Below are 13,702 nucleotides of genomic sequence, written 5' to 3' on the forward strand. Positions count from 1 at the left end.
TTTTTATAAGCTTTGAAAACGCGATCAGTGATCGTCTGTACGTAGAAACATATACAAAGTTTTGCTTTGTAATAAATGAAAATGGAATTTATCATGATAAACTATGTATGTATATTGTATTATATGAACAATTAGAATACAGATAAATAGATGCCTCATAATGTTGCATTGATCAATATATCATTGTGTACGTTTTGTATAAAATATTAATTACGTTAAACACGGAATCGTACGATAGTTAATTTTATTGTTTTCAAATTACAATGATACATATGTATGTACGTTACTAATATCAATAACTTTACTCTTGACTGCCATTGCGATAAGTTCGGTTATAACATGTCACTTGCGTTGAATATTTCCGTATTAATTTTGTTCATACATAATGCCCTGGTTATTGGAGATTTTTTAGTACGTAGAAAAACACTTAATTATAATCAATACAAATTTATAATAAAGTGTATGTAAAGTGTTCTAATCTTTTCACTTTTATATATTTTTAGGGTCCCGCCGATGTTAATTTAAAGAGGATGGAAAAATGTGGTGATGACGTAAATGATTTCGTTTTTGAAATGACTATGAACAAACTTAATAGATCTCATATGGGGATAAATGGTCGTATCAACCTGCCATTTGCTCTTGATGAAAATGTATCGGTAAGTTTATTTTATATTATTTTATTTTATTCATATATGTACATATATACCAGGAAGACCCATCAGATAAACCCCAATGTGTTTTCCTGACCAATTAACACTAGTGGACAGTTGAATTCTCTGGCCATATGACCGTATGACCGTATGCACAGGTAGAAATTTCAACTTAAATATAATAGCACTCGCCGAATTTTTTCCTAAGGCAAATATGAACACGTGAAATTTTGTTTCAAAAGTGAAATAATGTTTTCTAGTCACTAGTTTGTGTGGTTTATATTATAGTTAGCCGAGTATTTTTATCACAATCGTAATTGAGATCGATCAAATTTGCTTCACAATCGATCGGTTGGGAGCTCTTGGTAAATTGTATTATATTATTATGTATATTAATATAATTATTTATAATTAAATGTGAAATTGTTCATATTTTTCAAAATGAATTATTAGATGAAGAAATTTTGCATCTTCTTTGAGACTAAAATTAATTATTATGAAAAATTTAACGTAGGCTTTGTCGCTAACTCTCCAAACTCAGGTATACTTATAAGAGGATATTTGTGGTCGCGTGAGGGTCGCGGGTTCGATTCCGAATGAATTTATGCAAATTTTACTAAAGGGTTGATTGCGGTGCGCCGCAATGTTGATGCTGCTTCACTAAAATCAACCAGGAAGGTTGACTGTCCCGATATTCCATTAATGACAGTCATACTATACTGTGCAAAAATGTTGACATTGTTGATGCGAATTAGCAATTGCAAAACACTAAAGATTTTATTCAATTTTTTAATAAACTGTTCACTGTCACTTATTTTTATGAATTCTATATTTCAAAATTGATTTTAGGATAAAGCTTGAATCCCATTTTTTTAACTTCCAGGTAAACTTCACGTGTTCTAAATGGGGAGACGGCGGCTGGAAGCCCAACTATTTGGATGCATTTGAAAAAGATGTGTGTAGTTCAATAATGACATACTCTGATAATAATTTCAAGACATTTTTACAAATAATAGGACAGCCGCCAAAATGTCCACTAGCTCCTGTACGTTTTTCATATTGGTTTGTTTTATTCGAAAATAATAATTATACATAAAATACATCATTTCATATTACTTGTCTACTTTCAGGGAAAATACGTAGTAAAAGATTATGTGTTTGATGGCCAAGTGAAAGTTCCATTAATGTATGGTGATTTTAAAATTGAAATAATGTTTGTCAAAGATAGCGTTCAGTTAACGTGTTTTAGAGTGTTCGCAGAAGCGGTGCCTAAAAATCCAACTTTTGGATGGTAAATTTTATTGTATTTAAAAAAATCGTATGTATGTATGTACATAAAACAGTCAACATGTAAATAAAACACATGTAACTAAAACAGTCAACTTAATTTTTTTATTCGAATAATTTAAGTGTATCCTGAAAAAATATTTTTATCCCAAAATCCATTTCATTCCAGCAATTAAATTAAATTTATCATATTTGGGGAATGTAAGAAGTGTCAAAAATAAAGCTCTACATTCCGGGCTATAAGAAAGTTCTCGATGAGCGTTTGAACGGTAATGTAAAGAAACTCACACAATTTGGATTTTCAGTAACATAAAAGTTCAAGTTATAGTTGTCGGATTTTGTTGAAAATTTTATTATTACTTAATATTACTACAAGGGTTTTAAGCATGAAATATCAAGAAGATAGAAATAATTTAAAAAGGCAAAATTAAATAACGAAATGCTGTTCATAAAAAAAAATAAAGTAAAAATATTACTTCCAGTTTACAAATTCTCTAACCTTACCAGCTCTAATTTAGTACATACAAAATACAAATGCAAATTTTCAGCATGAAAAAAAAAGCATTTTTGACTTTCTAAGAGGAAAAAATCACATTTCCGGTTAAATAATTTGTTAATTTTTTTTTTTGTTTACATGTCATTATAATAAAGATTATATTTGAATTTTCTCGTGATTATCACACATGCATATATAAAGGATCGAAAAAATAGAAGAAAAATCGAACAAAAGTAAACTTCGGTTGACGAATTTCGTATTATTATATTATATTAACTTCAATACATTTTTTAGATTTTTAAATGCTTTTTATTATTACTAAATTATGTTCACAGTACATCTTATATCTATTTTAATAGCTACTGTGATCATTTTCAGCGGTGAGTGTTGTATTATTTCATGCAAGGTGTCACGGGATCGATTCCCACTATAATCTCGTTGTCGACCAGACCTCGGTTTGTCGAGGTTTCTTATCAGAATTTGCCATTTTTTCTGATTTTCATTGAAACGGTTCATGTAAAATTGGCTTTTCCTATCCAATTTTCTATTGCAAACCTTGACTTATTGTTATATCTCAGATTTCGCCAGATTTATCTCCATAGATGTTTCTGTGGATGATTATTGAATGTTAAAATTCGTATTGTTATATGAAAAATGTTATTGATCGTATTGTTTACGATGTTTCTAACGTCTGACCATAAATGTCAGGTGTTGTTTTGATTTACATGTGTATGTATATATGTATTTAATAATTGTAATATATAATTTCTTGAGTCTTAATCTGTTTAGCACACTCGCCAAAATTGGAGCAATCTGTTAGGCGAGTGTGCATGATTAATTTAAATAAAAAAAAATCAGATAAAAATTTTTCACGTGCAGAAATGTCACTGAACTGACATAAATGTGAAGTGAAGCTAATAAAAAGCTTGTAAAAATGTCTTCTATTATATTTATTTTCACTCGACTATCCCCAGACTCCCCACAGATGTGATCCAGTATTTTTAAATATTCAAGTCTCGCCTCTCGTCTGAATATTTTAAATAATTCCAGAGACTGCTGCACTCTGCACTATAAATTCTCAAATCAAATCCAATGCACTATCGCCAAATGCTTGTTGATTAATAATCACTTTACTTTTAAATTAATTATTCTCCATTGAACATATGGATGTTAAGTACGCACAAGCACTGCTTATTAAACCATTATTTCGAATTCTGTTGAGCTCACGAACTCGAACCTCTCAATCCAATCGATTTAAAAGCTTTTTCATTAAAAAAAACCGACTCGTCTGATGCGTATATGTTGTTTGCTCATAATGGAAACATAGTTGACCCATCACGTACATATATGAAAGTACATAGATATGTTTGTACTAAATATGTATATAATATGTACATTGGATACATGCCGACCCAAAACGTCCAGATTAAATTATCCACTATCGATTCGCTGTCGATAAATTTACCGAATATTATTATTATGCGTTCCGTCGATAAATATTTACCTAAACGAAACCAACAAGACCCCAACGAATATTGCTTTATAATACACAGGATGCTGAAAGTGATATTTATGTACTTGAGATTTTTTCACTTGAATAATATTACATATTTTATTTCAAGGTGGATGTTATCAGTTTAAAAATTAAATAATATAATCAATGGAAATGAATACTTTCAACTCTTAACTGACGTTAAATATGTATTGAATTTAACCTTTGAATGACGGAATGTCCAGAACCAGGGTCGAGTAAGCTTTTCTCAATACAAATAGGTTCAATATACATATATCTTATTAATCATTTTATACAACAAGGCGCATTGGGGTCTTCCTGGTATATAGTATGTAAAAAAATGGTGTTTATTTTAATTTAAATAAAAAAATTGTTCAAACATGTATGTATTTTATCAACAAGTTCTATATTCTCAAATTTGTGAATTAAGGGGGGAGGATCTGTCTCAACAATAATGTTAGATAAATTATTATTTTGAATAAAAACCAATAATTTTATTTTACTACCGCCATCTATGTATAAAATTAATGACTACCAAACGTCAGCGAGATTAAAAATTTGCGGACCTGAAACGCTTCTTAAACGATATTTTACCTCTATCGAAATGGCGGAGGATCCATTTACTTATATTGATGACCAAAATGAGCAATATGGCAAACTATGAAAACGATCGGATAAGAGGCAAACTTTTTCCTGAATTGTAATCGTAAGTGAAACGTAAAGGAGGTATTTAATTAGCCAATTTTAGCAGGATTGGAACCAAAGACTTCCCTACTGGTTAATTATGGCTTATCTGTGGCTCAATATATGTATGCTGTGGCTCAATATAACATTAACAAAAGACAACTATCAATATTAAGACCATAGGACTTTGGTGCAAATAAATCACCTGTTTAGGAACAACGTCCTTTCCAAATCTTAATTGGAATCAAAACTACGCCCAGTTTTCAGGTGTTGTCGGAAAAGTGACAAGTTTCGAATTCCTTTGTGTTTCCAGTGGAGGAAAATATATTTGAGACGTATTTTTCTCACCAAAAGTAAATATAGGGTTAGATATATAAAGCGTTCGATGTTTTCCTACAAATATTACCTGCGGCCAAACACACAAGAGATGCTCGCATTGTTTCAGAGAAGTTTTCGAGGCTTTAAACGTGTCGTTTGTGTTCTTCGACTGTGTTCCTCAGAGTTTACACTGCTTTTCTTTGCGTTGTAAGTTTGTTCTGTAGCCTCGCTCTTTCGCTACCCCTGGAGTTTTATCGAGTTTGAAAATTAATTAAATCAAAATTAATTTAAGACACCGCGGCGACAAAACTGCTAAGCCATTACATTATTTCACATTTTGTTATTTTTCCTTATTTTTTTTCCGAATAAAGAAGATTGATGAACGGAACGAGATGAGTGAGTGTTGAACCCATTTTGCCCTGGCAGACTCGCGAATATTTTTTCGCAGTAAAATATGAGCCATTAAGACATTGTCACATTGTTGTATTTTTTCACCGTGAATAATCAACAGTTCGTGTGATTTTTTCAGTATTTTTCATTCTCTTTGTTCGTTTAATAGTGAAAGTAAGCTGATTACTTTTCGAATTGTGAACTATGCAAATTTTCGTCACTGCAAATATCATTAAATTAAGGTGACCATTTTAGATGTTTTTAGGTTATGTGACAAAACCAGGACATTTTTTTAAAGTTTCTAAATACTTATTAAAAGCTTTACTGAACATTAGAAAATCATTGATGGACATTTATGAAAATAAAAAAAATTGATTTCAATATTTGTGAACAGGTCCCAAACGGTGTCCCAAATAGATCGAACGATGCTCGGTTTTCCAGATATATACAATTATGCAATACTAATGGTTTTACCCGGCTTCGCTCGGTATTTGTAATATAAACAGTTCAAATATGGTAAAACAATCTAATAGTAAACATTCATTTTTTTTTATTAAATTTATTTGAATCGAAAAAAAATAATATTCAACAACGATATCGATGTCGTCGTTATAGAAACTTTGATTTTTTTTTGATGCTATTATATTGATTTTTCACACACAAAAATAATATTTAAACTGAGGCTTTAGTTTTCATTTCGCAGTAAATGTGTTCATATCGCTATTAAAATGTTTAATTCAATCGGTCAATGTTGAGCAACTATCGAATGTGTGGACAGACTATTGAGTACGTCGAGCGTGTATTTTTTATTCAGTGGCGTCCGTGATTTAACTCGATTCACAGAGAGGCGGCTCGTTCAATTTTTTTATCAAAATTGTTCACTTATTCATGAAGAATCTGCATTTCGTCGACAGACAGACGTGCATATTTCAAGCAGACACTCGGTACTCGCAATAAATTCAAAATGAACCTCCGATATAAACGCAATTATTAAACGAAAATATTATAAACTAGCCGGTGCTGTCCGGTAAATCCGGGCATTCAACCGGGCAGATGGAACTTGGGAAAAAAGCTATCAAAGGACTACGACCTCTTCCAAAACGCAATTTCACAATACTAAATTATTTAATAACAGACGATAAACACGTGCTCGAACATTTTTGCATGACTTGGCTTAGGGTGCAGACACACAGAGTGGTTCGTGGTATTTGATCTTTTTACTAGCCTCTTCTTACTTCACTTTCGATTTTTTCGTCTGACTAAATTTGGGTTCTTATCCGACCGTTTTCAAACTTTGCCATTCTGCTCGGTTTGATCATCAATATATGTGGAAATGAAGTCCACCATTACGATGGTGAAAAATAATCGTAATAGACACGTTTTAAAATACTCAATCATCTTTCTCGGTGACGTCTATTGTCGACATTGGCGCATTTATCCACAGTGTTCCCATCGTTTTATCCCTTTTCGCCACTCTCTCACTATGTCAGATTTTAATTGCTTAAACGCCAAAAAAATTATTTTAAATATATGTTTTTATTTAATATACCAGGAAGGCCAAACTGGTAAACCCCAATGCGCCTTTCTGGCCAATTACAAACATCTGTGGATAAACTTCGACAAATTTGCATTTTCGCAGAATTTTTTATAAATCATAAAATTTCTAGACACTGAAAAATTCGAAATTTTCGAGACATTTTATGAACAAATTATATATTTTTTTTATAAAACAGCGATTTCGAAATGCTGTAGACTCGAACTTCAAGATAAATTGGAAAGGGGTGGCAATTTAATGAAAATCAGATAAATCGGTAAACTCTGATAGAGAAAAATCGACCTTGGAGTCACTTATCCAAGGTCTGTCCAGCAGCACCGCCAGGGATTGAACCCGTGACCATTCTATGCTCTTAGCTAAAAGTTGAAAGCTAAAAAAATAATCCAAAGTGCTCTCTCTTCCGAAATCCATCTAGGATCTAAGTTAGGACCTATGAGGTAGTATATCTAATTTTGGACCCATACGCTAATAATATAATAAATAATATCACTATTCTGTCTGTGTAGACGTCTGTCTAATGTCTAATATCTAATAGTATAATAGTCGTTTCGATTCGACATACATATGTCATACATACGTCACTGCTAAAACGTATACAAAGTTATAATAACAAAAGAAAAAAACTTCTATATTTACTAATCGATGACAAATCTTTCCGCTTGGCTGAGAATTTACCGTTATCTGTTGAAAATTTCTATAATTAACTAATTAATTAATTAATTTTTCTATTGGTGTTTTATATTGTTTACAGGTAGGTAGTTTTTACATTTTTTTTCGTATTAAAAAATAAAATATAAATATTAAATTAAATATATTTAAAAGGTATTTGAAAAAAATTCGACCGCGTGGACACAATTGTTTTAATTTTTATTTTTTTAATAACTTAATATGCCAATACCCATGCGATGATATGTCATCGGGTACAACATTAGTACGCTAATAATTAGTCACCGGAGCCTGAGGGGGCCGTGTATTGTTCAAAGGTTGTAAATGCATTGTTAAAGGTTTGCCGAACAATGGATAACACTGTGACTATCCTACCTCTACTAATAATTGTGAGTTGTATTATGTAATGAATTTTTATTTTAAATATTCATTTTTATGTACATATGTATATATTTTTTAATAATATATGTATGTATGTATGTACATTTGTATGGAAATGTTCATTCTGTAATGTTCAAAGTTGAATTTCCAATTTGGCCATTGAAACGATGCTGTGAAGCTGGATATGAAAGCTGGATATGAAAGGCCTTTGGGATATCGAGACTTGGCGGAATTATATTAAAGTAGCTAGAATCGAATGTAAGACACAGTGATAGATGGATCTATTATACAATTATGTAAAGAAAATCTTTCAACGGTTTCAACATGTATTGATGTAAAATTAAGTAAAACTCAACATGCCGATGGTTTTGTGTTTTTTTTTTTTGCTGCAACCATATGGAAAATTTATAAGAAGTCATTAACCTTTGAAAGACGGAGCGTCGAGATCGAACTAGTGTCCTGAACCGGGGTCGAGTAAGACCCCAGTATTTTTTAATCAAAATACATCTTTTCTCAATACAAATGGGTTAAATCTATATCTTATTAATCATTTTATACATCAACATAAAAAAATTTTAGTCCTATAGCATTTTTTTGACTATTTTTGTATTAAAATATAACGACAAGCATCAAAACGCAAACGCACATAGGTAAGGCCAACAGGCGACTGCATGACTCAATAGCCACGCGCCAAAAGCGACGAAAACAATATCTTACGAAAATATAGCTATCTCTTTCTCTCGCATTTATTCATCGATCAACAAAAATATGCAAGCGAACAGTCAAAAACATGACTTATCGCTACCGCCTTTAAATCATACTTTGGAACGTAGAAATATATAAATGTATTTTTTTACGATGTACCCCTTTTCTAAATCATACAAAAATAATTATTAAAATAAATTCCTTGTAGTTCATTCTAGGAATACAAGAAATATAGGGTGTATAGCTTTGACAATCATATAGTTATTACAACTAACGTAAAAATTCGGACACTTGCATACTCCACTTCGGTGAGAGAGGGTTAAATAGAACCATTGCCAAATTTGAATAAATAAATACATGACATAAGTAACTAAATGACAAGATGATATTAATACAAAAATTAAATGCAGTTTTTTTAAGACGTTTAATTACTTGGTTAAAACAGTAGCTTACGAAAATATAGCTGTCTCTTTCTCTCACACTGATTCATCGATCAACAAGAATATGCAAGCGAACAGTCAAAAACATGACTTATCGCTACCGCCTTTAAATCATACTTTGGAACGTAGAAATATATAAATGTATTTTTTAACGATGTGCCCCTTTTCTAAATCAAACAAAATCTATTAAAATAAATTTCTTGTAGTTCATTCTAGGAATACAAGAAATATAGGGTGTATACATAGCTTTGAAAACCACACAGATATTACGAAAAACGTAAAAATTGTGGCACTTGCATACCCCACTTCGGCGAGGGAGGGTTAAAAAAATAGGTATCTCATGCAACGTTTAGCAAAAAAAAAAAGATTTCTATGTAATAAATATCATCGGGCAATACAAGTCATTGTGATAAAATCATTAATTAAAAATAAAAGCATTGACTTTGACTCGATTAGAACCAAACCAAGCGTGCGACTTTTGACCATTGCCGACAATTATTATTGACCAAGTCAATCTTTCCATTCGAACGATTCTCAAACTGTGTTCGCAGAAATGCCATTAATCACATTCACCGGTAACGATACATCATTTCGATGCCGCGTCAGACCTCTCACTATTCGCGTGATGGACGAGTTCGTTTCGTGCTTCGATTTTTTCCCCAACGGATGCAAATGCCTTCTGAAAATTCAAACCAACCCCCCTCCCTTCATATCAGAAGACACAATGAAGTTTCATTGTGTTGTTATAATCGGATTTAATTGGCATTTTCCGGGACAATGCTCGCCCGGTAAACTGAAACTGTCAGAAGCACACCGCGCTCCAAAACCGCAACATATTTTGCATTTCATTTCATGATGTACGTCCATATATACATATATATAGGTGGGTGTGTATTATTTCAGGGGTGTTAGATAATTACTGCACCGATATAAATTCACCTTTCTTGTGTAATTAATGGAGTTGCTAACGTTTGAAAAGGTTCTCGAGCCCATAAAGCAGGGGCGCACTGCTAACGATGCGACAAATCGTTCACGACTTGGGTTCGGTTTGAATAAAAAATGCCGATTTAACTGTTTTGAATATTTAAATTGAAGTATGCATGACTTGAACTGCTTCTACGGCTTATATTTCACCCCAATTTGTGTTCAAAATGGATTCAGATTGGATTACAGCCTTCAAACACTCAAAATAAACGATTCTGAAATACCAATTATGTATGTATGTATGTATGCAAAAAAAAGTTTTGACAATACACATTATACATGCCATAGTAACAGAAAAGTCACCTTAAATTGACACTGACTATTTGTGGGTATGCATGTACATAAACCTAGTGGGAAACTTTCATCGTATCAATGGAACGCTAAATAATTTTTTTTATTGATTTTTAACAATATCTTGTGCGAATCAATACCAATCAATTTATCTTGTCAAAATAAAAAAAACAGGTTTTTTAATATATGTATATTTTTTTGAGAATATTTTCGATTTTTTTACAATTTAAAATAAAGTAAAAAACGCTCAATATTCACACATTGAAGTTTATTTGAGACGATTATGATAAGCTTTGACTATAAACGAGAATTCAAAGTTTCACTGTTTCGCTCGAAAGTCTCCATACAAAAATCAAATATTTATTTTGAAAATAAAAGTCGTTGAGAGTTTCATTGAGTATAATATATACCTTTAATTTAAATACAAAATAAAAAAAGTTTTATGAAATGTCAAAAAGCAGGCCACGATGACATGTTTGACGTAAAACATGACATTTAAACAAATTTTGATTTTGACTCACTTTTAAATGTGTACATTTTGTTTTGTATTATTTATTTATACAAATTATGCTAAAGTGGCATTACGCTTAGACAACTTGCAAAAAAATACGTATGGGAAAATAAATTTAAAAAAATAGTTCAGATAAAACTATTTGAAAAGTTTTTGGCAATAAATAAAAATAAAAAAAACTCGCGTTTTCATTTACTGCTTTAATATAAAAAAATAGGATCATACTTTATGATAAATTCATTTATACTTTAATATAAAGTATGTATATGTAAAAATGTATACGGCTTTAGTTTTTAACAAAACAAAAATTAAATAAAACTTTTTTTAATAAATTAAATTTGCACAATATGAAAGTAAATCAACGATATGAAATTCAATTGCCCAAAAATCAATAAAAAAAGAAATTATTTTATTTGAACAGAAGCTCCAATTTCGAACTTTCAATTGCAGATATTCAATCGCTTCAATGATACTTCAACTGTTTTCAAAAACAAAATTTAATATCCGTCAGTTTTTCATCGAAAATATCATACAATTTTATAAATCTATATCTAATTTTTTGCCCGTTGATATGTCAATTGGGTGGCTTTAGAACAGAATCGAATTTTTTTTTTACAAAATTGATTATTCAAACTAAAATAGCATTTAGGTAACTTGTCGGTATAAGTATTGATTTCTCTCTGACATCCACATGTTATAATTTTGAAATAATCAACACATTTATCAATACATACATCCATATGTAGGTTGACAAAAATAAACAACCAAAAACGGAAAAAGAACAACCAAGTTCTAGAAATTGCAAATCAGGATCACGAACTAGTATGACGTTTAAAATAAACCGGATTTTACGAACCAAAGAAATATACATACATACATACATACATACAATGTCTCTTTCGAAATTATATATTAGACTAGTTGTTTTACCCGGCTTCGCTCAGTATTTGTAATATAAACCGCTTAAACATGGCCAATCTAATAGTAAACTTTTATATAAATTTATTTGAATTGTCACTTGTTCGATGACGTCACGGATTTACGAACCAACATTAAATACATACTTACAAAGTCTCTTTCGAAATGATATGTATACTAACTGTATTACCCAGCTTCGCTCGTATTTTGTAATATAATCCGTTTAAACATGACTAATCTAATAATAAACATTTTATTAAATTTATTTAAATAGTTTTATTTTATATGAATTTATTTGAATACTCATTTTTTTTTATTAAATTGACTGTCACGAACAAAAACATATATAGTAAGTCTCTTATAAAAAATTATATGTACGCCCCGGCGTCTGCGCCCCCCTGGACCTTTGCCGTCTAGGGCTACGCCCCCTGCGTCCCCTTGAGCATTTTCCGTCTAGGGCTTCGCCCTCTGCGCCCCCCTGAGCATTTGCCGTTTAGGGCTTTGCCGTCTGCACCCGCCTGAGCATTCGCCCCCCTGATAATTCGCCCCCCTGAGCATTTGCCATTTAGGGCTTCGGCCTCTGCGGATACAAATATACAAAGTCTCTTTCCAAATTATATATGTATTATATATATCGTTAGGCAAGAAAAACCTTAAAAGTAAACTGAATATTTACTCAATATAAAAACAAGATCTGACGTGAAAATCTGCCCTTTTGTCACGTCGCAGATTACCCTGCGAGATTTTCATCGTTCAATTTTCGAACGCTTAACATCCTCATCTCGGATAATCCGATTTCAGCGAAAAAAAAACAGTGAAAAACCTTTCCATTATTGTCTGTTTTCTTCTTTTGAATTTGATTCCAATTACATTGTTTTTTTTTGTGGAAAAAACACACTCCCCGATAAACCGAGATAAGTACGAGAGGCAAAGATATTTCCCTTTTGTGAGATTTGTTCTGTATCAGTCCACGGCCGGGGGCTAATAGATATTTTACACACACACACACACACACACACATAAAACATGGAAACTTTTATTTTATTTTTCGCAAGAGAATCATGCCTCGGGCCCTGTGTGCAGATTTCGCCCTGGATTTGACAGTTTTGCGCACATTTCAAGAAATATTCACTTTGTTCGCCGACGGGCATACGGCAAGACCATTGTTTCTCTCGGCTTTTCAGCTGAATCAAATCCGAAAATTTAATCGATAAGCCCAACTGACGCTTCACTCACACATTGAAAACTAATCCTATGAAGTGCCACGTTCTAAAGCTTGGAAATACATCAATGGCCGTCGGACAGATTTGGTGCATACATTGCTATTTATGTAATTCTGTATAAGCAATTTGTGATATTGATTGCAAAGTGGCAATTAATATTTGTACCGTGTGCAAATAGAGCGCATGCTATTGTTGCATACCAGTTTAAATGGTAATTATTGTATCTTATACGTATACTAGCTGAATCCGGCATGCGTTGCAATGCCACAATAACGCATGTTCCCGTTCCCGTTCCCGTTACTGTTCCCATTTGTCGGAAAACATATTAAATTATTGCGTTGCAATGCCACTCATTTCCGTTATTCCCGTTTCTGTTCCTGTGTTTTTTTTTCACAGTAAGCTTCCCGGACATGCATACAATAAATCCTGAAAGTTCCATCGTTCCATCGTACAATAACGCATGAAATTCCCATTCCCGTTTCCGTTTCTCGATGCGTTTCGATAAGTGAATGTTTCAGTTTCAAATTAATATTTAATAATCAAATTAAATTATAGTAAAGTATAGAACGCATACGAGACAGACAGGCAAACATTGATTTATATACATATGTAGGATTGTTATGAGTGGTAAGTAATATCAGGTTGGTATGAGTGGTACGTAATGTACGTTGGCATGCGTGCGCGCAAGTC

The 13,702-nt window shown here is 32.0% G+C and overlaps 1 protein-coding gene across 1 annotated transcript in view; it reads left to right on the forward strand.

Moving 5' to 3' along the window:
* The first annotated feature begins 319 nt into the window (after positions 1-319).
* The window catches only part of LOC143917362 (uncharacterized), a 177,426-nt gene continuing 164,043 nt past the window's right edge, over positions 320-13,702 (forward strand). The window contains exons 1-4 of the mRNA XM_077438842.1: positions 320-411; positions 504-656; positions 1,534-1,695; positions 1,781-1,915. Of these exons, the coding sequence (XP_077294968.1) occupies positions 340-411; positions 504-656; positions 1,534-1,695; positions 1,781-1,915 (522 nt within the window). The 5' untranslated portion in view covers positions 320-339. The remainder of the gene's footprint in view (positions 412-503; positions 657-1,533; positions 1,696-1,780; positions 1,916-13,702) is intronic.

This window comes from Arctopsyche grandis, chromosome 9 (genome assembly GCF_051622035.1).
Source record: "Arctopsyche grandis isolate Sample6627 chromosome 9, ASM5162203v2, whole genome shotgun sequence".
Taxonomy (NCBI): domain Eukaryota; kingdom Metazoa; phylum Arthropoda; class Insecta; order Trichoptera; family Hydropsychidae; genus Arctopsyche; species Arctopsyche grandis.